Source organism: Periophthalmus magnuspinnatus, chromosome 20 (genome assembly GCF_009829125.3).
Source record: "Periophthalmus magnuspinnatus isolate fPerMag1 chromosome 20, fPerMag1.2.pri, whole genome shotgun sequence".
Taxonomy (NCBI): domain Eukaryota; kingdom Metazoa; phylum Chordata; class Actinopteri; order Gobiiformes; family Gobiidae; genus Periophthalmus; species Periophthalmus magnuspinnatus.
The window spans coordinates 13,444,438-13,467,922 of record NC_047145.1 but is presented as its reverse complement, the minus strand read 5'-3'; the positions used below and the strand labels follow the sequence as shown (position 1 = coordinate 13,467,922).

At 38.1% G+C, this 23,485-nt stretch overlaps 1 protein-coding gene across 4 annotated transcripts in view; it reads right to left on the bottom strand.

Annotated features, from left to right (window-relative positions):
- asap1b (ArfGAP with SH3 domain, ankyrin repeat and PH domain 1b) overlaps positions 1-23,485 on the bottom strand; it is a 51,910-nt gene that overhangs the window by 10,429 nt on the left and 17,996 nt on the right. For all 4 annotated transcript variants that reach the window (XM_033985919.2, XM_055230235.1, XM_055230236.1 and 1 more), the window contains exons 2-14: positions 22,879-22,951; positions 21,020-21,165; positions 17,257-17,331; positions 16,834-16,883; positions 16,059-16,188; positions 12,151-12,236; positions 10,157-10,232; positions 9,534-9,620; positions 7,760-7,860; positions 5,142-5,211; positions 2,060-2,147; positions 1,900-1,948; positions 210-376 (exon numbers count right to left, since the gene is read on the bottom strand). In XM_033985919.2, the coding sequence (XP_033841810.1) occupies positions 210-376; positions 1,900-1,948; positions 2,060-2,147; positions 5,142-5,211; positions 7,760-7,860; positions 9,534-9,620; positions 10,157-10,232; positions 12,151-12,236; positions 16,059-16,188; positions 16,834-16,883; positions 17,257-17,331; positions 21,020-21,165; positions 22,879-22,951 (1,198 nt within the window). The remainder of the gene's footprint in view (positions 1-209; positions 377-1,899; positions 1,949-2,059; positions 2,148-5,141; positions 5,212-7,759; positions 7,861-9,533; positions 9,621-10,156; positions 10,233-12,150; positions 12,237-16,058; positions 16,189-16,833; positions 16,884-17,256; positions 17,332-21,019; positions 21,166-22,878; positions 22,952-23,485) is intronic.

Below are 23,485 nucleotides of genomic sequence, written 5' to 3'. Positions count from 1 at the left end.
GCAAAAATAGCTGCGACATTGCGAGATTATCAATGTCAAATACGGTGTTAAATGAGATTTGATTACATGTCTTTAACGTCAGAAAAAGCAGAGGCAAAGGCAGTCAACTAGCAAGGTGAGGATTGAGGGGGTTGACTAAGCAGAAAACAAGAGGATGATTAGGATGGTCTGGGGGGGCACATAGGAGCAGGGGGCAGTGGACTACGCACCAGCCGCCCCACAGTCGCAGCAAAATTCATTGCCGGGCATGCGCAGGACATCCTCGATGATGGCCTTAGTCAGGTCCTCCAAGCCGTCCTCCCCTCCACTGCTCTGCTCCCCACGGAACGCCATATTCAGGGCTTCTTCTTTACTGTTGGTCAGCACGGAGATCCAGCTGTGAGGAGGAGAAGGGTGTACTGTCAGGGATAGTAATACAAAAATGTGCGTTCTTACAATCTCAATTAGTGTTTCCCACAAATTTGCTGAGAATATGATGGCAGAAGCGATCTTTATTCAAAATCAGATGCATGTTAATTCACGGTAAGGATAATACACAATAAATATATAAATGTATTCATTGCTTGTTTCTAAATTATGGTGGAGAAGATTAGACTTTTTTATTGATGGGAAACACTGTTGCTACGGTAAAGAAGCACCACCATTTGTCTTTGGAAATCACAAATAATTTATTACATGGTAAGAAATATCAGAAAGGTAAATTCACAAATACTGAACCTGGTCGTTTCTATTAGTGACTAGACTAGACATCCAGAACATTCAGCAGTGTCCCCTAAAAAAAACATTGTCCTAAAATTGGGATGTCATCTGAAACCCATCAATATATGGCTATACTGCATGATTTCTTTTGATTTCTGATTTCAAAAGTTTATGGAAAAATATGGTTTTCACTTGAACCTGACAGTGAATCCAGCTAAAAGTTCTACACTACTAACAAACACATTAAATAGATATAGAATGAGACACAGTCAAAATGGTTTCCTACCTCTCCACACATTCCACCCACTGCTGTGACCCTCGCAGCTTTTAACCTGTCAGCATTTCTAGTCAATGTCAGTCACCTTTCTGTTTGAAGCGAGGGGTAGACAGGAAGTGTGCGTGCAGAGATAGATGTGTTAACCTGATCAAAATAGTCTGCTTTTAACTCGATCAAAAGGTGTTGACAATTATTGCACCATCTCTGTTCTTATTATAAATTATGTGAAACATAATATGCCCCCTGCCTAATTGGATGGCTGCAATGCATAAAGAAAAGGTACTGAATATTTTATGGAGAATCCCATAAAGACTCTACTGCTGCTAGTGCGTGACAGAGCAGGCAGCGAGGAACACCGAGTTTATCCCAAAGGACTGCATGTACATAGCAAAAAGGCAAACGGAAATCCTCTTTATTTTAGACTGAGAATATGCAAACCAAGCAGGATCAAAGTGAATCTTTTTGTACTGCAGTTCTCAACAGTGGCCCAAGAAAAGGCACAGTGACTACCTTCATAGAGCATTTGATGTTTGATTTAAAGAGAACAAAGTGTTGACTTGTTTTGAATTCATAGGCAACAGGGGAGGAAACTGATCAAGGCACGATGATCAAGCAATAATAAAAAGATGAATGTGTGCAGATATGTCAAACACATTTTCAAAAGGGCCTAGGGAACCACCAGTAATGGCATCAATGGTTTAATAGAAATATTTATTTAGAGCTTGATCATCTTACATACATTACATTTCTTCTGTGAGAGGACATAGTTTGTAAATTGCATTACAGCCACTGGTACCAGCTAACACAAGAAACCACAAATCCATAAACCCACGCAATTCTACCATCTCTAACTGAATATACTTTGTGACAGGTTGTTTTTTTGTCAAAGGTCATTGGCAACTTGCAAAATGTAATATACTCACATAACAAACTCCTGTTCATCCTCAGCTTGAAAATGATATGTCCGGTTATCTGTCAAACAAATATTAAATAAGTAGTAATGTTTAATCCATTGTAAAAAAAAATAATAATAATAATAATGTATCAGAACAACTCCAACATAAACATTTTGGCAGGCCTTACGAGAAATAAGGTCAAAGCACTTCCTATCCTCAGGACTGGGCTTCACTTGGCAGGTCAGGAGGTTGAGTTTGACTGGCTGCCTGTTGGACTGCAAAGTACACACAAAAAATTGCATTAGAAACTGTTGATATCTGTGCCATAGATCTTATAAATTAGTCCCATCAACTAAGTGTTTTTACATTTTTTGTGAAGTTAGGCAGACATGAAGCTATACCCGTTTGACCATCACAAACAAGTATCCACATTTATTTTATATGATGGTATCAATAAGTGTCCTAATTGTGCTGAGTTTTGGCTTAAAATTATGATTACCGGTACACTTTTTTGTATTAATTCAGCTTTATATTTGATCAATTCAGCTCTCCATGAAGACAAGCAGGGGTGCCATCATGCAGTTACAGCTCAGGTCTGTGGCGAGGGGAGTCCGCTCACAGTAAGAATGCATGTTAATAAGGGTATTTTGTGCCATAAAAACATCAGATTGAATAAATGCATACATAACAAATGCATGGAGACAAGTATGTGGCAAACCCTTCCCTAGAAAAGTTACATAGTGCATCTTTATCACATTCTGAATTTGAACATATTCCTTTATCTTTTCAACATCTACATATAACAATTACAATGGTCTTGCAAGTTTTTGATTGTCTCGCCACCTTAGCTGGCACGACTCACTCAGACTGGCCGGCCTTACAGTATGAACTCCAGGCTTGTTCAGTGCCAGCAGGGAAACTGGGTTGCACTGGCTGCCCTGTGTACTGTAATAATGGGCCTAGTTGGCACATGGACACTGAAGATTGTCTGGTGCCAGTGTGGGACAGGGGAGGGCCCAGGCACGTGCTAATGAAACGCTAACAGCCTGGGAGCGCAACCGGTCTGCTGGCCTCATGCCACCCTGGCCAAGGCACCTAAAGTTCAGCTAGTGTTAGGAATAAAAAAATAAATAATAATAATAATAACAACATGTTCACAGCAACTACACTCAAGACCAGTGCATTAGCCTTATCTTCCAATGCCAAATACAGCCACCAGACCTGAACTCGTATCAAGCTAGTTTCATTTGGTGTATTCCAAAACATTTTCTTTACAGATATTCTACTATATGAAGCTTCTATCTTTGTACGTTTGCATCATATCAACAACGGTATTTATGCTAGGTTTTTTTACTTCAAAAATTCAACGGTAGGTAGCATAGGCCATCACCAATTCAAACCACCTAAGCTTTTGGAAAAGAAAAGTGAATGCTTAGATGGTGATAAATGGTAATACAACATATACCCAGTGGTGGATGAAATACTAAATTTTTACTTGAGCAACTTTTTACCTCTGTATCTGTACGTTTACATAAGTGAAAGTACCACACAATCTTTTTACGTAAAAGTATTTACTTTTCAGTCTTGTTCACTATGTAGTGGAGTAGAGAGTACAGATACCTACTCTCAAATGTAGTGAAGTAAAAGTATCCACTTTAAAATTTACTCATGTAAAGTACAGATACCTAAAAATCCTACTTAAGTGCAATGCTTTACTCCTTGTTCTTTGTTACCTTTCACCACTGTATATACCAATTGATAGGGCTACAATGCCACTCTAGGTAGAATGAAAAGTATTTTATAATTTCTACACCTTACACTTCTGTACTTATTTGTGAAGTACCCCTTTTCCACTGCGCCCACAGCACACAGATATGATGTCATGCTGCAGTGCTTAAACCTACGTCACTCTTTGAGGCTATAAAACGGCGAATGTGAACAATAAGCGGCTCATGGACTCATCTCTCGTGATCATTATGCACTTGGGAGCTAATCCTCCAAAACAAATGTGTGTTAGTAAATAAGCCCGCAGTGTGTCGGCCTCACTGGGCTTACCGGCTCAACCCACAAACAGCTGACGGCCCATTCCACAACAGGCCCATACCTTAAGCAGCAATGCCCCAAAATTTCATTCATACAATATTAATGGACATGCAGAACTAAGCAGGAATGTGACAGGTGCATTGCGGTTGTACTTTACCATAAGGACAGGGGTGAACCAAATGACCTGTGTAATTAGCTAATGACTGTATAAAGTATTTAAAGTATTTAGCATAGAAAACAAAGCAAGTAAAACTAAAAATGTACACTTTATAATTACTCAATTTATTAGATTATCATCATACAGCTACATCGAGTTTCATATCCTTCATGACAAGATCTAACCTTTAAATCTCCCCTTTGGTATTCCATAGGTCTGAATTAAAATATATACATCCTACCTCCATTTCAAAACAAAACATGCACAATAGGCTAATCCTTCAGATAGATACTCCTGCCAAACCTAGCTCATAATCTGGAGATGGTACCCCCCAATCCACTGCTCGTGACAGGTTGCCCCAGTGGCAGTTAAGTATGGGTCAAATGCAGGACAAATTTCCCAATGGGGGCAATAATTTATGCCTTACCGTAGACGTTTAATTTAAAACCGAAACTGTCCCTTTCATGTATTTATCCTTTGTCCCATTCATCCTTATTATACCATCACATTTGACTTTCATATATGCTACAATAGCTGCAGGCTAAAATTGGTAAACCTGCTGCATTTCTTGTTTGTTACCAATTTATCTTTTCAGACCCAATTCAATACCTGCCACAGCTTTTCCACAATTAGGTACATTTTCTGATTATGCCAGACTACTCATTCTAGGAGGTCTCTTTGTCTGAGGCTTAGCGGGAGGTTAAACACAAATAGCAGATGGCCACAATACGACTGCTCTGAATGTGTTTATTTCCCATTACAACAGTCTCGAATTTGACTGTCTGCTGCTGCCGCACAAGGGTGAGGAGGACAATGCCAGAGACGTGCCGGCGTATATAGTGGAGATGAGTCACCCAGGCGCAGCGGATGGAGGGGGGAGGGGCCAGCGTTGCCATGACAACCCATCTATGTCAAGTCCACGCATTTCCAGATCGAGAGGGAGCCCACCGCTACTGCCTCCCCACGTGATGTCGTGGCTTTGATCTGCGCAGTCACCGCAGGGAGGAAGAAGAGGTGGGGTGGGGGGGTCTGCGTTTGTATGACAGCGTACAGGGCTGGTTATACTCACTGTGGCATGAGAGATGGTGAGGATGCCCCCCTTCACAGAGCACTGCCTCCTCTGCCACACCTTCCTCAGTCTGCAGGGGAACAGACAAAAGCATTGTCAGCCATTGTATTATTATTTTTTTTACAAAGGATCTGATGTAAACTTGCACATGTAATCAGATTCTTTAGCACAACGAAACAAATTAGCAGTAGCATTATAACAAGATAGAAGCTATGATTTAAAGATGCACTATGTAACTTTTCAGGAGTGGAGAGTGTTGTGGAAAAATGCTATACTAATTCTAGATGATGCATATCTCTCCCTCAGTACCCCCTGAGCTGACCTTTGAGTATTTATACCAGAATTACAAAGTTACATACATTTCAAAGCATAGTGACATTTGTTTCACACCCATGAGTTAATCAACATTTAGACAGGTAGAATAATGTAGAGTTTCCTGTGGGATGGGGACAGAACCTTCATCCATGTTAATGTCTGCTCTGTGCCTCTAAAGGACAGATGAAATGCATTTACACAAAGACATAATAAAGAGTATTTGAATACAACATGAATATAGATGCATTTCCATCACACTTTCACCCTTTTGATTATTCATTAATCATGCTTCATAAATAATGAGCGTCACAAACATGCAGAGAAACGTTAATTGGTGTGGATCCAAAACACAATTCACTGAAATGAAGTCATTTCCATTAGGTTTTTGATTGAGATTCCAATTCAACAGTTCTCTGGAGTTGTTCTTGTGTCAATTCAGGGTTCTGGTTGGGTACACGAGGAACAGGTTGAATTTGTCTGAGGTACATAAAAAGAAGTGAATGACTGAACTTTTCTGAAGTTTTCCTCCAGTGACAGTGAAACAGAAGGATGATTTTACAGGTGATATGATGATACAGGTAAGGTTCTGTCCTGGAGAAGACCATGTGTCAATAAATCTAGAACATGACATGAGTGCATTGGTTGATTTTTGTTGATTGTTTACAAACGGGTAAAATGTTGAACACATATTTTCTGATGACGCACAATTTACACTATACAGATTTGGCTGATCAGTTCCAAGGACAAACAAAAGTACAGTGGACTTCTGGTGTCATACTTTGATTTATTGCACACAATTGTGCTGAAGTACAGTTTTCATTTCTGCTTTTTTTCAGTTTTTTTCTCATTCTTTCTTTTTCACTTTTTTTTCTTTTACATGTTGCCACAGTTCTTCACATTTAACATTGTGAGTGAATTAGAGAAGTAAAGTATTTCAACGTCAAATGTTGGTCACTGGCATCATAGTGTTGACATTATGTAAATTTACATTTGTCTTTATGCATTTTGCTTTTAAATACACTGTCTGGCCACCTGGATTTAACTAAGCAAATAGGTTAGTTGGTCAGCTCTAGGTCCAGCAACAGTATATGCTCAAAGAATGAGGTCAGCTGACTAACTGAATATACTGAATGACCAGGTTATTCTATCAAGGAATTTTTTCTTCCTCGATGGCACGGGCATATTCCAATATGACAATGCTAGGATTCATCAGGCTCAAATTATGAAAGAGTGGTTCAGGGAGCATGAGACATCATTTTCACACATGGATTGGCCACCACAGAGTCAGAGAGACTTTAAACCTATTGAAAATCTTTGACTGCTGTGCAAAGCCTTCTTCAGCACATCCCAGACTCTACCATCATCAATGCAAGATCTTGGTGAAAAATTAATGCAACACTGGACTCTTAACCTCACTCTGGAGAATAAATTCCAGTAGGTCCCAATACTAGATATTATGTAAAGCAAAAATCGATCGATCGTCTTTGAAGTTCCATGTATCAAGTCCCCCCTGAGCATCTGACCTCTGAGTACTTATACCAGAATTACAAAGCTACAGATATTTCAATGTATAGTGACATGTTAATGTCTGCTCTGGACCTCTAAAGGACAGATAAAATGCATTTACACAAAGACATATGATAAGAATATTTTCTTCAAAACATGAATACAGATACATTTCCATCACAGGGGTCTGGAAGCTGCTTGTCTCCATGGAGATGTAGAGGTTTAGCCTGGGATCTTCCACAGTATTGCACTGACATCATCTTGCATTATTTCAATTACCATGTTATTGCTTAAGAATAACAACAAGCATGTCTTACAGTGAGCAAGGCTGCAAATCTGTCCTGCAACATGGTTGGGTGACGTCACCTGCTTGTCTCCATTGTAACAGATAAGTTAAATGCCATACTGTGGACCTATTTGAAAAATAGATGATGCCTTTATAGGGGCTAGCCTTAATTAAATAATAATTTATTATAAATCATTTAATAATTATATAAGTCCCAGAATAGCAATAACACTTCAGTGTAGACAAGCCAGTGGAGCCTTCAGCAGAAAGGTTCTGCAGGAGTGTAACTTAAATACGGTCAAATAATTTATTTAACACAATCTGTTGGTCTAGTAATCCACATGCCAAATTATTGATGGTTGACAAATTAAATCAAACAATTTGACCATAAGATGAAAACTGAATAACAGAGATCGGTAAGTCCCCTTTAGTTGTATGTATGTGTTTTGCATTATGATTCACAGAATAATACGCAAAAAGATCTCTATATTATATATGTTAAGCATTTTACCCATCACTCTTCTTCAACAAGTAGCCTTTCTTCTCACAGCCAAACTCCTTGTTGCCCTGCAGCTGGTGCATGCTATATCCACCTTGCTTACTCTGGGAGTCCTGTACAAAACAACACAAACTTTTAGTCTTGAAGGCAATGGAACAAGGCTCTCCTTAATAAAACATGCAAATGTCTTAACACAACACAAAGTGGTTTACTAAACCAAAGGAGCTGCAGTTTGAACATAAATAATAATGCTACTGAAAACATAAAGGAAGCTACGAGCATGCTCCATAAACACGTCTCAAAAAAACAAAGCATCAAACGGCAAAGACTAACATGCACCTGGCACTTACTCTTCTAGACTTGAGTCCAGACAAGCAGAAGGCAGAAGGGGACATAGAGGGGAGAGGTGTGAAAGAGTGTGCTGCCTACTGGTGCCCCAATCCTAACCACAAACTTAAGAGTGTTTCCTCTCTAAATCCTAACCACCAGTGATTTTGGCTAAAACCAAGATCATAAAAGAGTGTAAATCAAATGTGAAAACCACGGGATGCCATTTGTGGGAGTGTAAAGTAGGGAACAGAGAGTGTGAAGTGAATAAAAAGGATGTTGATAATAACCACTATACAACCACAGACGTACAAGCGTGTGTCGTTTGTGCTGTAAGTGTCAATGTGCTGCAGTGTTAATTGAAGTAGTGAGTGACTTTCCACTGAGCAGCCAGTGAGGCACAACACTGGTCACCAGCAAAGCCGAGCGCACACTGGCTACCAGCATGGTACAGCACTGGGTGCTCACTCGGTGCTAGCTCCACAGGCTAGTAGCAGCAGAGTTAGAGGCGCTAGCTCATTACTGTGCAGGGTAGTATTAGACCATTAGATAAGTATAGACTAGAGATAGACTGATATATCAATATTTACACTTTTTAGCATATTGGCTATCGGCCTTAAATCTGGTTGGCCCAAACAAAATATCAGCCTCTGCAAGATGCCTAAAGAACATGCTTAATGCTTTACTTGAACACTTAAATGTGAAGACCACAATGCACAAAATGTGACAACACTGTTCTCTCATCCAGTTTTTATTAAAACAGGGTTGTGAATGAGTTTATAGTAATTTCATATCATATTCATTTCATATTTTATTTGAAATAGGTCCTTCATATGGGCTCAAAATATCAGCAGAGCTTATCTGCCATCTGTTTCTTTGGATTCTACACAATTGGTATTGCATCTGCCATGAAAAAAAACATATGGACAATCTCTAGTATAGCGATGATATCTCCTGTGGTAAGTAGAGGGTGCATTTATGGGTATCCATGGTTTCAGAGTAATAAAATTTTAAGATTGTTGACATAGCACTTAACAATTAAAACTTTATATCTTATGATCTGAAGTCCTCAAAATGGCTTAGAATTGACTTGCATGACTCTATCAAACACTAGTACTTGGCAAGCTATGGAATTCTATGGAGATCAAATATAATTTTGTCCAAACAACATGCTGCCCAATCTCTGACCTAATATGTCAGATAGGAGGGGCCTATTGCAATTTATATTTCTTTGAATTTCCGTACAAGCAATCAGCAGCTAGTATTATTATAACTAACCACACCAATATTTGTTCCAGACCTTAATAACTAAAGCATAGTGAGCAAATATGAACTAATATTTGTATATAAATCTAAAAAAAGGTTTGTCCTGGCTCTATTGGGTAGAAAATCAAATACAGGAGCACTGGTCACTGTACATATTTCAGTCTGGTGTGGATGGCCCAGCTGTGATGCCTACCTCCTTCTGGTCCAGCTGGAGGGAGGACTTGATCAGATCTCGCAGGGCAGTGAGCTGCTTCTTCTCCTCATCCTGAGTTTGTTTAATCTGAAAACAACATAGACACACACATATGAATCAATAATATGATCATAATAATAAGGGCTAATTATATTAGAATTGAGGCACATTATTCCACATCAAAATATTTGCACTCTTCCTGTTCAGATTTCAGCCCTCTACTCCTAGAGAAAGAGCTGTCGATTTTGCATCCTTTTTTACACTAACAGCCAATTACTGAGTTGTGACACTGTGCCAGGCAGTGATAAACAGCCACTGTACTCAAAACAAATCAGAGGCACATTCTCACAAACACACAGGCGCACACAGACACACAGACACACACACAATGGATAGCTGCCTATTAACACCATTTTAACAAACCACTATGGGCAAAAATCCTATTATATGAATGTTTTAGAAATAAAAAATTTTCTTCTAGAGATAAAAAATAAACCTATGGCAGCTTTTACATGATAGGAACAGTGTTAAAATGGCCAGACAGAGTAAATAAGCTGATAGGGGAGGATAATGAGGTCTATAATGCTTTGAGCATAATGGAAAACGAAAGCACAGGGTCTTACATTATAGAGATCAGCTGCCAGCTTTTCAATGTACTGTTTCAGCTTATCTGCCGTCTTCAAGCCATCTTGGAAGAAACTGGAAGAAAACATGGCATGATCATCAATGGGACACACATAGTAATAAGTAGCTCATCAGTGAAAAGACCTGGAGGATGATAACACAGGATTTGCTAGTGTTTATGTTCAACTTAAGGCTGGACTTGGGTCAGTGCCGTGTGCTTCTGGCACAGACTCTGCAGCTGGCCCAGTCTGCAATGGATTTGCAGAGGTGCCGTGCACATCCTGAAATCCATTACAGATCTGTCAGTGGTCCACACCTCGCGCCGCTCTGTGGCCGCAAATCACCGCTAATGACCTCTGTGTCCAATGCTGTTTCTTCTGCCTCTTGGAACGCACAACATCCTCTGTCTGTTCTCTGTTACAGCACTGCAGCACCAAGGCTCATACTCCAAGTAGCTCAAGTGAGTCAAGTATGAAGTAGTAAGTGGCCTTGGTTTCGCAAAAATAACACAATGGTAAATATGTTTTCTTCATGGGCTTAAGCTTCCTGTTATATGCAACATTTTAAGGACTTTTTCACACTGAAAAGATATATGTGGTTTGTTTATTGCTTTGGCAATGGTCCTAATTTTTCTTCATTCTGAAACCTATGGGTAGAAAGAGAACTGGTTTATATACTAGCTCATTATGCATATTTAATTACAATAACTGCAAAAGTGTAATTAGGCCTATACATATTTGCAATATACTCTTGCATTTAAAATGGATGTAAGGCAGCATCTGTCACACTCATAGGAAGTTCTAAATGAAATGAGCATGGGCGCACTTCCAGCTCCATTGACTGGTGTTTTTATTTCGCTATTTTGTCCGTAAATCAAGATATGAACGGCGGTGCGAGCGGGAAGGGGCGTTACCTTCAACTGTCTGGCTCTGAATTGGCTCTTGGTTGCTATGATACTCACGGCCAAATTTCCTAATATGGAACTGGAATATGGGGCTCCAAATTCGCCCTTAAAAATGCTAGCCTCGAGAAGCTTCACTTGATTGGAGCCGAACGCCGTGAGTGATGTCACACTCCCTTTGTCCAGTCGTCACACTATTACCTCTCTTCATCAAAGAGCATACAGAACAGATTTGGAGAAAACGTCATTGTTTTGTTTCATGTTATGACAAGACCTAGCAACACCGAAAGAAAATGTGTCATTCTGTCGCAGCCCAGTGTGAGCTGTGGTTCCGAGAGCGGCCACTTATTTAAGCACCAAAGCCTACAGCTGTCAGAACATCTCTGTATGAGGAATGTTATGACCCCCTATATGGTCATTTAAAGTTTAACATAGTGTGCTGAGGTAGGGTATTCAAACAACAAGGGACATGCTATAACAGTGTGGTTGTTGCATCATCTCATTAATGAGTATTCAATGTGTTAAAAGATGCAGTACCTTCTTTTTACTATGTTAACAAGAAAAACAAAACTAGTTCTTTTTAAACTGTTTGCAGTGGTCCAAAGTGTTTCCACACTTACTTAAGTATTCACCGTGATGAGTTTGTAAGTGCTTACAATAATGGTAATGTTCACTTCCTGATTATCAATAATAATAAAGACAGTGAACTTGACTTCAAGAGCTGCTTATACAGTGTATTTGTACACATGAAATTACTCCTATCTATACAGTACAAATCCACTGATTCACATGCTGTATATTAAAATTATACCATATTATTCAAGTCGGATGTAAAAGTGTAAGCCATATTTTTATACTACATTTTTTGTATACTGTGTAAAAATCAACATCTGTTTTGATTGATAGAATTGGTTTCAGCAAGTTTAATGGAAAATGGAAAAACTTATTGGTGCAGCTGCAGCAAAATATAACATCCCCTATACACCATATATGTATTCAGATTCAGGAGTTTTTATAATGTTATAAATATAACCATTATGGAGTAAAGTTCAAATAGAACTGCTTAAATCTGAAGATTAAAATGGTACTTACTTGCACTGTGCGTGGTAATACTTTATCAGGTTCTGAAGGAGGTCCACTCCTTTCTTTGTCTTGATCTCATTCACTTTGATCAGGTACTGCAAGTAGAACACAGGTACAAAGTGCAAGTGTAAGCAGGGAGTCGGGGCCAGGATTCTGAATGTAATGAGGCAAAACGTGACTCAAGCTCAACCCAATGTAAAAAAAGACCGTGTTTGGAGCTGCGTGAGCGCTTGGCTAAATGATATTCATGTCTTTGATGTTTGAGCCAATGCTGCTTGAAACTTGGAGGAGAGAGCACCAGATGGGTAAGCACTGTGGAAGAGACGTGTGGAGGAAGAAAGTACCAAGTCGCCACCTTGATCTAAACAAGGTTTCAAAAGAGACTGACACAGGTTTCACATTTGAATAATAAAAAGGAAAGAAGGGCAGATGATTTCAGTTTTTTATGTCTAAAGATTAAATATGAGATCAATTCAGCTAATCTAAAGGTAATAGCAGTAATATGTGCCAATATTGATTTAAAAACAGCACTACAATAACGACTGAACCTGGGATATCACTGGCTGTAATGTACAGAGGGAGACTCTAATCATACAGAGCCCATTTGGGTGTATTGCAAAATTGTTTTAGTCGTATTATAACTACTGAGTTAGCACTTTTTGTGCAGAATAAGATAGGATATTTTGTTGTTTGTGTCCATCCTAATTGCAGCTCTAATATCGGAGGACACAGATGGGTAATGTTCATAAAATGTAAGAAAAATTCACAATGTCCAACAGTCCACAATGTTTCTCTCAGCTTGACCACAGTTGTTTTCCAGAACGATTGAATGCCTGTATATGTACATTCACTGCCTCTGCTGCCCTTTGTCTAACCAGAGACAGGAGATGATTCACATTTTGTCTGTGCTGTGGAACGCTGGAGCAGCATGTGCACGCTCAGACTCTTTTGTGTGAATGAGCAGTAGTCTGTGTGGAGCACAGCCTACTGAGCCCTGCCTCTCCATACACCCCCCGCACTGGGACGAGTTGGTGAGAGGGCAGGAGTGTGCCCTGTAATCTGGTGATTGGGTAATGCGGGCAGAGCGACTGGACCAGAGCACGCAATGCACAGAAATGAGGTTAAGTGGGATGAGCAGATTGGACCATGGACTGCAGCAACTGTAATACTGCACAAGCATGATACTCTGGAAATGTTGTATTTGATGTGTCAAACATTCAAATAATTTTGGCGATGATAGTTGACTCAACTATGACTATTTGAAACTAGAGTTGTCAAAAGTATTGAAAATCAGATACAAATTGATACCAAAACCAATATCAAAACTACATACTCATTTGAACAAGTATCGATATTAAAAAAGTCACATTCAAAGGACAGAAATGAACCACACAGACTGAGGGATAACACAGATATAGAGCCACATAGTAATATAAAACTAAGTACTATTATTTAAGGTTGAAAATTACATTCTAAAATTTTTTTTTATTATTGTTGTGGCATTGAAATCAGTACAGTATTGTGTATCAAGTATATTCCTTAATATCGAAATATAGTATTGTGTAAATTTTAACATTGTGGCATTAATTTGGTGAAATGTATTTAAAAGAGCTATATATTAAAGCCATACTGGATTGTTTATGGTCTATTTGTGTTTAAAATGTTTTCTTTATATTCTCATTGTTCCAACTAGTTAGCATTAAACCATTTTCAGCAAGTACGAACATCCACTCACATTTTTATTCAAATGTGCGCATGTTAACTCTTATTACCAAGTTATCACACAGTGTATCATCAACATTAACAGGTTACAATTACAATTTGAATTACATTTATCATTTAAGAACACAGTCAGATGGCCAATACTCAATTTTTGTATGTAAAGTAAAGATGATTTAAACTGAAAAAAAAACTGAAACAGATGTCTAAAATATGTGTGGGCTCTGTATTGATGTAACATAAAATCCATTGTTTGGTAACACATTTTAAATGTGATAGCAGTGTGACTCAATGGCAATCACTCAATAAAGCAGCAGCTGTGAGATCTTGTATATGCTTTCAAATGGCATTATTTTTGGCTTGGGCTTGGACATTCACTTGTGGCTTTTATCAGCCATATAGCAAGTCATTGGAGTTGTCATAGCGGGGAGCTCTTAATGCTTCTCTGGCCTGACCACAAATGCATCCACGCATACAGTGAGCCTGGTTTAGTTACAAAACCACAATAGCCTTTTGTTCAAATGTTTCACTGTAGAACAGCAGCTATGGGCCAACAAATGAGAGTCACGCTGCAAGTCAAAGTCTAAATATCAAATGTAAGTGTTTAAGCTTTGAAGATCCCAAAATTAATCATCCAATCACAAGGGCTTTTCCGTCAGCTAATGAAATGGTGATTAGTTAGGTATAGAACAAATGCAGAAGTGAATATTTCATGCAAGTACAAGCCATTGGCCCATTATGTAATTGCAGTACTCAAAATCCTAGCCGCATAAAGCGTGGGCACCACCCACCACTAGAGTTTTTCTGGCACAGCGGAGTATGAACCAACAGTTTGTGAAGAATCTTTTGACCATAAAAAAGATGAAAAAGTGACATTTATTTAATACATTATTGTTACAACAGAATTTCACCATTTTAAAGTTCACTATATGGATTCAAAACTCCCTGTGTAATTTGTGTGTTTAATATACAAGAGTACAACGCTAGTACGATCGCCATCTTCAAAGTAGGAACAGAGCATGCATCGCCCACGCACTGCTGCAAGTCGCACGTGTATTCCATAAATTATTAAAATAATCTGAGAGGAGCTCTACCAAACGAGGGAGGATTTTACCTTTTTACATTTAAATGCTGATCATTGTTCAGAAGATGGATTATAATCCTTAAGGGACTTTGGAGGGTGGTTAAGTCCAAGCAACTCTCCACTGAGTTAATGTTTGAGTTTTGAATACAGAGGCAATGAAATGATGAATGAAACCATTTGGAATGTTTTGTTTCTCTCTTATATACCATCTGATTCAGGATATGCCTTGCCCAATCTTTACTGCGTGCTACAGATATTACAGTGAACATTAATTTTTAAAAAGTCATTTAAAGGCAAGCTCAGTGCAGTTTTCAATACATTTTGGCAATACACTGATTAATACAAATTTCTACTTGTTTTGCTATTCACCTTATTCCAGAAGTTGCCATGGGCACCACCAACATCATTTGGGCCGTATTATTTTACATTGGGCTGCCAATCTTGACAGCAAACACATTCTATATGGACTACAAAGCTGTTTTAAAGCCTCCTTCAGAACTGGTACATGTTGGTGCACATGAACAATGAACATTTTACACAAATCAACCTACTTTATATCATATTTTAGCAGCAAAACCTTTCTCAAATTCTCCATTGTAATGAATGGGATTCTCGCATACCCGGAAGTGCCACCACAAAGAAATTACAGTTTAGTTGCATTTAGAGGCAAAATTGGGTGGGCGGAATAAAGTCGAATTGTAATTTTAAGTGTATGGTGTGAGCTGTACTCTTTTCATAATAACTTATCATAATTATCTAGCAAAGTGTATACCTTAACTAAAAACTATTTTCAAAGTAGAATGCTATGGGGGACCAGTCATCCTGTGAAGATTTATTTGGCCTAAAAAATCCTGCATGAAAAGTGACACCTTCTGAATTCACAAAGAAATAGTGCCAAAAAGACAAACATGGCCACTACAGCTGCCTCACAATGAACAGACTTGGAATGTTTTTTAATTTGTTACATACCCTTCAAACTGCGTCTTTTTCCTGTTTTGTGGTTATGGATTTGTTCAGTCATACTATAAATAATAAATCTTACTTTTCACCTTGTTCACGCTGAGAATATAATGTGTGTGTGGACAGTTTTGGTGTCTGTTTTGTTATTCCATACCTCACACATCTGGAGCTGGAAGAGGCGCCTCTCCTTCTCCATCTCCTCGGCGATCTCCGCTCCGGTGATCTCCGTGCGGATCATACCATGTTGTTTGGCATGCTCACGTTTTTCCTTCTCAATCTTGGTACTAGTACAGAATAACAGTTATGCGAAAGGTTTGATACGTTAACTTATATGTAGGATATTACAAAAAATCTTGCCTACTTTATTCTAATTTTTGAATGTTTTAAAGTTTATCATTTTACTTCCTGGTTGACACGGGGATACGTAGAGGCCCTTCTATAGCTGTTACCTTGCAACTGTACAGCAAACAAGGGCCAAAGCTTGTCTAATTACACACTAGTTATGATTAGACTAATGCAAATAATTTACAACAACTTAATTTTGTTAAATGAAAGTTTAAATTGCCAGAAAAAAAATGCCTTCCTTGTGCATTTTAGATGGAATTTTTGGTGTTGATGACAGGGGTAGAGGTATTCGGTGTCAGAACTCAGCGCTCCTTCCTGTATTTTTGTATTTTTCTTCACAACTTTTTTCCCACAAACTACCACTTAGATAAATATTTACTATCTCATCAAACTAAGGAATAATTACAAAAAACATGAATACCCGCCATATGCATTTTAATATCAAGCTACTTCACAGGTGCTTTCAAATAGTCCACATTCATCCCAAATTATACGTCTGATAAATTGCAGAGGCAGCTGCTCATCAAGTGTGATTATCCAGATTGTGTAAATAAACAGAATAAAGTTTAAAATGGCCGACTTACAACTTGGCTTCATAATCCTTCCACGCTTTGTCAAAGGGCTTCTTTATGTCCTGCGAAGACAAGGAGAGGGCGGACATCAGCATAGTGCTACACAGGGGTCAAAGCGGGGACGAACGGGGAGTTATTTGCAGAGTTGGAGTCGGACCAGCGAATGCCTCACTCCTCTCACACAATTTACATTCTACTACGGGACGAGTACTAGAAGCCACGCCCCCTTTGAACTGCGAACGGCTGTGAGTTCACGACCCAGTTATTCAGTGCCCTCTCCTCTAGCACAACACAAAGACAACGTTTATGCAGGCAAGATTTACTGTTGCTTTGTAAAGTAAGTGAAAAGAGATTGGAGAGATGGCTGACAGGGCATGTTTTCAGGCTTTCTTTAATCTTTACATTAACAGTAGAATGAAAGTGGTGTATTTTTACCCCTTTCACTCCTTTCAAGTCGCCCTTCAGCAGCGAGTCCAAGGTGAAGATCACGTTGTGGCTCAGGCTCTGGAGCTAAAAAGACACAAAAAATACAGAATTAGGGTAAGTTTTATGTCCAAAAATTATCAACTTAAAGCAAAAATAGTTAAAGATAGGATGTTCTTGTAATATGAATTGAATAATCAATCTAGTTTTGACCTAGATATCAGGCCAAGCATTTTTATAGAGAAATTGTAGTGGACTATTATTGCAATACAATTTTCACTCGTTGTAATATAAGATACCAACCATTATATAAATCATTGCTACTCTAAGAACTACAATTATGGACTGTTAGTAATTATCCATGGGGTTCAGGGTGATGAAAAATTTGGACCATTGCCATAGCGATTAACAATATTACATCTTTTGAATGGGGAAAAAGTCCTCAAAATGCCGCAAATCACAGGAAGATTAAATCCATGACCAGGTCTTGTCCATAGAACCAATCTTGCAAAAAAAATGTAAATAGGCTACTTTTTTCTTTTAAAATGCCTTGACAAGACTTTGGTGCGAATTATTACTCTCACAATCCCAAGAATTAAAACAATACATTTCATCATGTTGTCTGCACTGAAATAGATCATGGTCTATGTAGTTCCCTGCTACAATAAAACAATGCATTTAAGGGAAGGAGTTTGTAATTCAATATATTGTGACAGACCACAATAACTTGACAATGCAATATCATAATACTTCAGTTATTGTTACATTCCTACCATTATGTTTGAAATGTCTAGGTGCTAGTAATTAAACAGCATAATAAAGTCCCGTACAATATGTAAAATGTTAACTACTATCAATTATTTATTTATTTATATATTTACCTTGGGAAATATTTCAAAGTCTACAGTCTGGATTTAGGACTATATATCAAAGAGGAAAATACAAAACTTCAACATATCTTATTAAAGGCTCCCAGTGGCTTAAGCAAACTGACTAGCAAACTGCTGAGACCAAGTCCATTGAAGAATTAGCTCTTCAGCCAGTGTCTTGTGTTACCCGAGCTCCTCTCCGCTCAGCAGCTCTAACCATTGGGATCAGCAAGGTCACATTTACAACAACACTAAGCATTTAAGTCCCTCTCGTTTTTAGCCAAGTCCACACACACACACACACATATATACACACACACGCACACACTGCAGTGGTCAGGGAAGTAAACAACACTTAATGGGTGCTAATGGTGGTCTTAAGTGCCTGTCTTGCATATGCCCCACGTCAGGATCAATCTTATACTGGCCGACTGCCGATGCTCCCTCACAAGCCATCCTGGAGAGTGGAGACAGTCACTGTCTATGCCTCTATTTTCATTAAAAAGCAAGATTCTGCACCACAAATATAAAGTTGCAATATTTTAGTGTGTTTTTTCCTTTATTGTTATGGTAAGTGTATGAGCTGCATAGTAGGTGTCATGCAGGTTACAATTATTTGGGTCATAACTTAAATCAACATCAGTTGGAACTACTATTCTGGCAAAGGTTCACCTATAGAGGAAGAATATAATACAATATATTTATTACTAATGTTTTGGTATTTATGTTTGTAAACCATTGTATATTTGAGAAATGACTTTGATCCTAGTTTTAAAAATAGAGAAAAAAAAAATCACCCCATTTTGTTTGTTAACTGTGATTATTAAAAAAAAACCCAAAACAGTTAAACAGCCCTACTCTCTGTGCTTAGCTTTACACATCTTGAGCCTTTGCTGAAAAACATATTTTACATCCTAACACATTATTATTTTCATAATTTAGACATGGCAGATATATTGAAGCAAGGACTGGGGAATTACAGATCTTGTTAAAACTTCTATTACCAGAAGCATTTTTTATGCATCATTTGAACCTCAACCACATCATTTTATGCTGAAGCATAATAGATTGCCATAATATTGTATCAGTATTTGTAATTGAGATTTTTTTTAACTGTCAATGCCTTGGTGGAGGTCTGCTTTAATTAAAAAAATGATTTAACTTCATTGCTTGCTTTTCATAGAATAACAAAAGAAAATTCTGTCAACTGGACAAAGGTTTTAGAGTAAAAATGTTTCTGTCGACAGCTAAGGTTAAAGCGCAAGTGATTCTTATTCTCTGCTAATTTCTTGGCATTATCTTCCAGCTCTCTTAACAGTTTGAGGGTGGTTTGCCCATAGTTCTTAGAAAGATGTCTGTGTCATTGCTCAGTCATCCAGTGATGACCCATAATAAAAGAAAAATTCATTCTGTCAACTGGACAAAAGTTTTGAATTGATCATACCTGGATGACTGAAGGATTACAGACTTCATAGAATAGGTTATAAAATGAGCAAGGGCCATTTTACTCAGCCATAATACTCAGGTAGAGAGACAGGTGGGTAATTTAAGTCAGTTTGTGAATGGACACATAGATTACATACACGGGGCCCTGCCAAGTGTGTATTTATGGAGTCTAATCTGGTTGTCAGCGATGCGGGGAGAAAACAGAAAGAGGGGCTGACTCATCTCCCCAGTCCCAACAACAATCACTCACAAAAAGACCCAAGCAGGACACATTATTCAACAGAAATGTCAGGGGGAAACCAGCACAGTCAGATAAGGAGCTTCATCTGAAGAGAGAATACATCGCTGGGAGCTGGATAAAGGCATTGTCAGCGCAAGTGTCAAATGTGATGTCTGCATAGGACATTTTTATAAAGCCCTGTAAGAAAAGATATCACACAGAAACGCCAATATGTGCAAGAGTTGGTTTCTGTAAACCCGGTGCAACTTTTCCTGTCAGTTACCTTCTGACCCTCTCCGTATGGTGCACGTGGCTCAAGTCAGCACTACTCCGCACAGCTAATCTCAGTCTTAACCTTAAACCTAAATCCTAAACCACTTAAAGAGGTAAAGAGAAGGAAGAGCGGTGTTACCCATCTGTTTTTACAAAGAATCTACTCTTCAGTATTTAAATAGAGTTTGAAAATTTAGTATAACAACACTAAACCATAACGTTTGACAGGAACAATAATACAAAAGCAAATGTGACACACCAGAACACACTCTCACAACACACTCTCTGTACATACAATTATAGAACAGGTCATTTGAAGTTAGTTAAAAGGTAAACCAACAGCCTCTCAATATAAAAATGTCACTTCAATTTATAGGCCCATAGTTATGGATTTTAAACACTGATATTAGCAAATATTGGTTATTTGCCAGAACAGCAAGGCACATTTCAAATATCAGTGTTGGCTTACAAAAAATCCACATCACGCCCCTAAATGAAAATATATTTAGTATTTTATATAGTATTTTTACAAGAGGTAGGTCCTGGTACTGTCAACTGCTTGTACTCTTGCCTTTTAAGCCAAACGACAGTCATTAATAGCCGTTATTAAAATAGAACAGAAATTATACAGTGCCAGGCCAAAATGTCACCACCTGGATTCAAGCTAGGTCTGTGGCCAATCCACATGTTTGAAAATTATGTCTTATGCTCCTTGAACCACTCTTTCACGGTCTGAATCCTCAATATATCCTGGGCTGGCACCACCATCTTGGAATATACCTATGCCACGGAAGAAATGATGTAATAGCCGGGTTGTTCAGTATATTCAGGTAGTCAGCTGACCTCATTCTTTGGGCTTATAACATTGCTGAACTTGCAGTTATTATTTAAAGCCATTACCTCTAGTTAAATCCAACTGTGACTTTGGGTAGAAATACAGTGTTGAGTAATGCCTGAGTTCACTTACCAGGTTCTTCAGTAGAGCAGACAGCTCCTTGGTGAGAGAGGAGAATTTGACAAAGGCCGTGCCCAGGTCAGGGTTGTCACGGCTGATGAAATTGCTGCCAAATTTGTCCAGGGCTTGGGCGTAGTTTTCTTCATTCTGGACATGATCTGTGAGAAAAACAATAAAAAGTTTAACCAAGGTATAGACAGCTAAAAATAATATCATGGAGCAGTGAATTCAATTTGACCCAGTCTTGTCCCAGCAGACTGCAGTGCGAGCAGTTATGTCCCTGAGGTGTTTGTGCACAATGCTTTTGGGACATACAAAGTGCACATGAAATTAATCCAGAAAATATATATGCAAAGTGACTCATCATATTTAATTAGCTTTAATTAGCAGCTAGCCAAGATTGGTGAATGTGGCATTTACAAAAACTAATTCTAAGGACTGATTCTTTTGAGACAGCATCTGGCAGTTATTTTTTAGAATGTTTGTATAGGACTTCTGCTGTCTCTTGTAGTCGATTTCTTAGCGCACATTGTTTCTGTAAGAGTGGAGGAATTATCTGTGTGACAAATTGTTTTTCTAGCCAACAGTTTTTGTTGAAAGATTTTTTTTCAATGTTTAATTTGTTCCCTGGGTCTATAAAAGTCAGTGTAGTGTCAACTTCTGCCTGTCTATGTCATTAAGTTAGTGGTGCTAGAGCTCTGAGGATATGAATCTGTAATGTTGCCAAAACAACAGACGGTTCATGAGAGGTCAGGTGAAATAAGCAGAGGTCAACATGCGTAGTCCTTTTTATGTGGGATTTAGTCAAGCTTACATTTTGGTGATAAGGTTCAAATTTACAAAATAGTAAAAAGTAAACTCATGTTGCCAATGCATAAACTATCGTGATGTGACTTCTTTTTTCTGTCATTTTTTGTTCAAGGTAAGAAGGTAAATGTATCCTTAACTTTGCATAAGTTTGTTTGGTAAGGGTATAAGGGTCATTAGGAGTGACAATATTATTTGGTTAATTACTGAATTAAGTCATTTAAATTCAATCAATAAAAATCGTAAGACTAAATGTAAAGTAAATGTAATCGTTTTCTTTAGTAAGCGATTTTGGATATTCAAAAAAAGCCATTCATTTCAAATACAAGACAAGTATAGCTATAACTTTTGGTGACAAACATCTAAAGCTGTCAGTTTAGAGGCGGAAGGAGGGAGATTATAAAACCTGAAAAGAAAATGACTGCAGCTGTCACAGCAACGAGCAAAACAAACTCAGGTGTTGGGTTCTGGGCCGGTCTGAACAAACACACAAAAACCATCTGTGGCACAGAATCCAATGTTCCGAGCCGAGAAAAAATATGCCCCATTTTTATTAGAGAGGTCTGAATACATACAAGAGTTTCGTTTGGGTGTCTTTGGGAGTATATTGTGAACATTTGCTTGGACGCTTTTGGATCTTGTGTTGCCACGATATTAAAATTTTAAACTCAATTTTGATGATAAAGAATAGATTTGATAGTAAATGCCATTTCCGATACCACAATGATAATAAAAAACACTCTTTATTCAGACAATACAATGTCATTTTAACATTAAATTGTAGTACTTTCTTTTACCATGTAGTCTTATACCTGTGTGATCCAGGTAGGTTCCAAAGCAGTCCATGGGTGTTTTCTAGTCCATGTTGTCTTATACTTGTTCTGATACAGCTCAAGATCATTGTAAAGCTATTGATTAAATGTTCAGTTCTGTCCTGTGAAAGTGACTTTTTTAAGATCAGTACTTTCTCAAATAAGTATCTAGATTCGATACTAGTTTTTGTATTGATTAGTATCTGATTTTCAATACTTTTGGATCTGATCAATATAGAAGTAGGCTGTTACCTTGTCCCGAACTGTAGATAGCCTTGACTGATTTTTTCACCTTCTGGAGGGAGGTTCTGTCCTGGTCCAAAGCCTAAGAAACAAGAAAAAGCAATGTCAACACTCAATACAAAATAATAATACTCTTGGGATAAAAATATATTGCTAAAAAGAGCTAATATTTATCCCGTTATTCAAATCCAGCCCACTCAATAATGCTAATGTGGATAAAGTGCTCACAACACAGGCCTTGACCTGGATGTCTCATAAATAGTTTTCAATGCTGTCTAGAGCTGGAGCAAACATAGCATGGAAAATAAATGATGCAGTTTTATTACAGACTCTTGTTATTTCTGGAACATTTTAAAGCAAAAAATCAAATAAATGCAACCGGTGTTAAGTTGTTAAATATTTTTCAATCACTTCGTCATTGACTGCAGCAACAACCAAGTTTTATAATGGCTAAAGTGATGACAGTGATATTAAAGTGATAGCAACTTCAATATGCTGCCTTTATTATTAAGATGTAGAAAGATAAGCTCCTGATTAATAGACTCAAGTGACACTAATGTGACCTTTGACCTCAATGACCCTTCGACCTCCAGACTTGTCCATGGGAAATTAATCA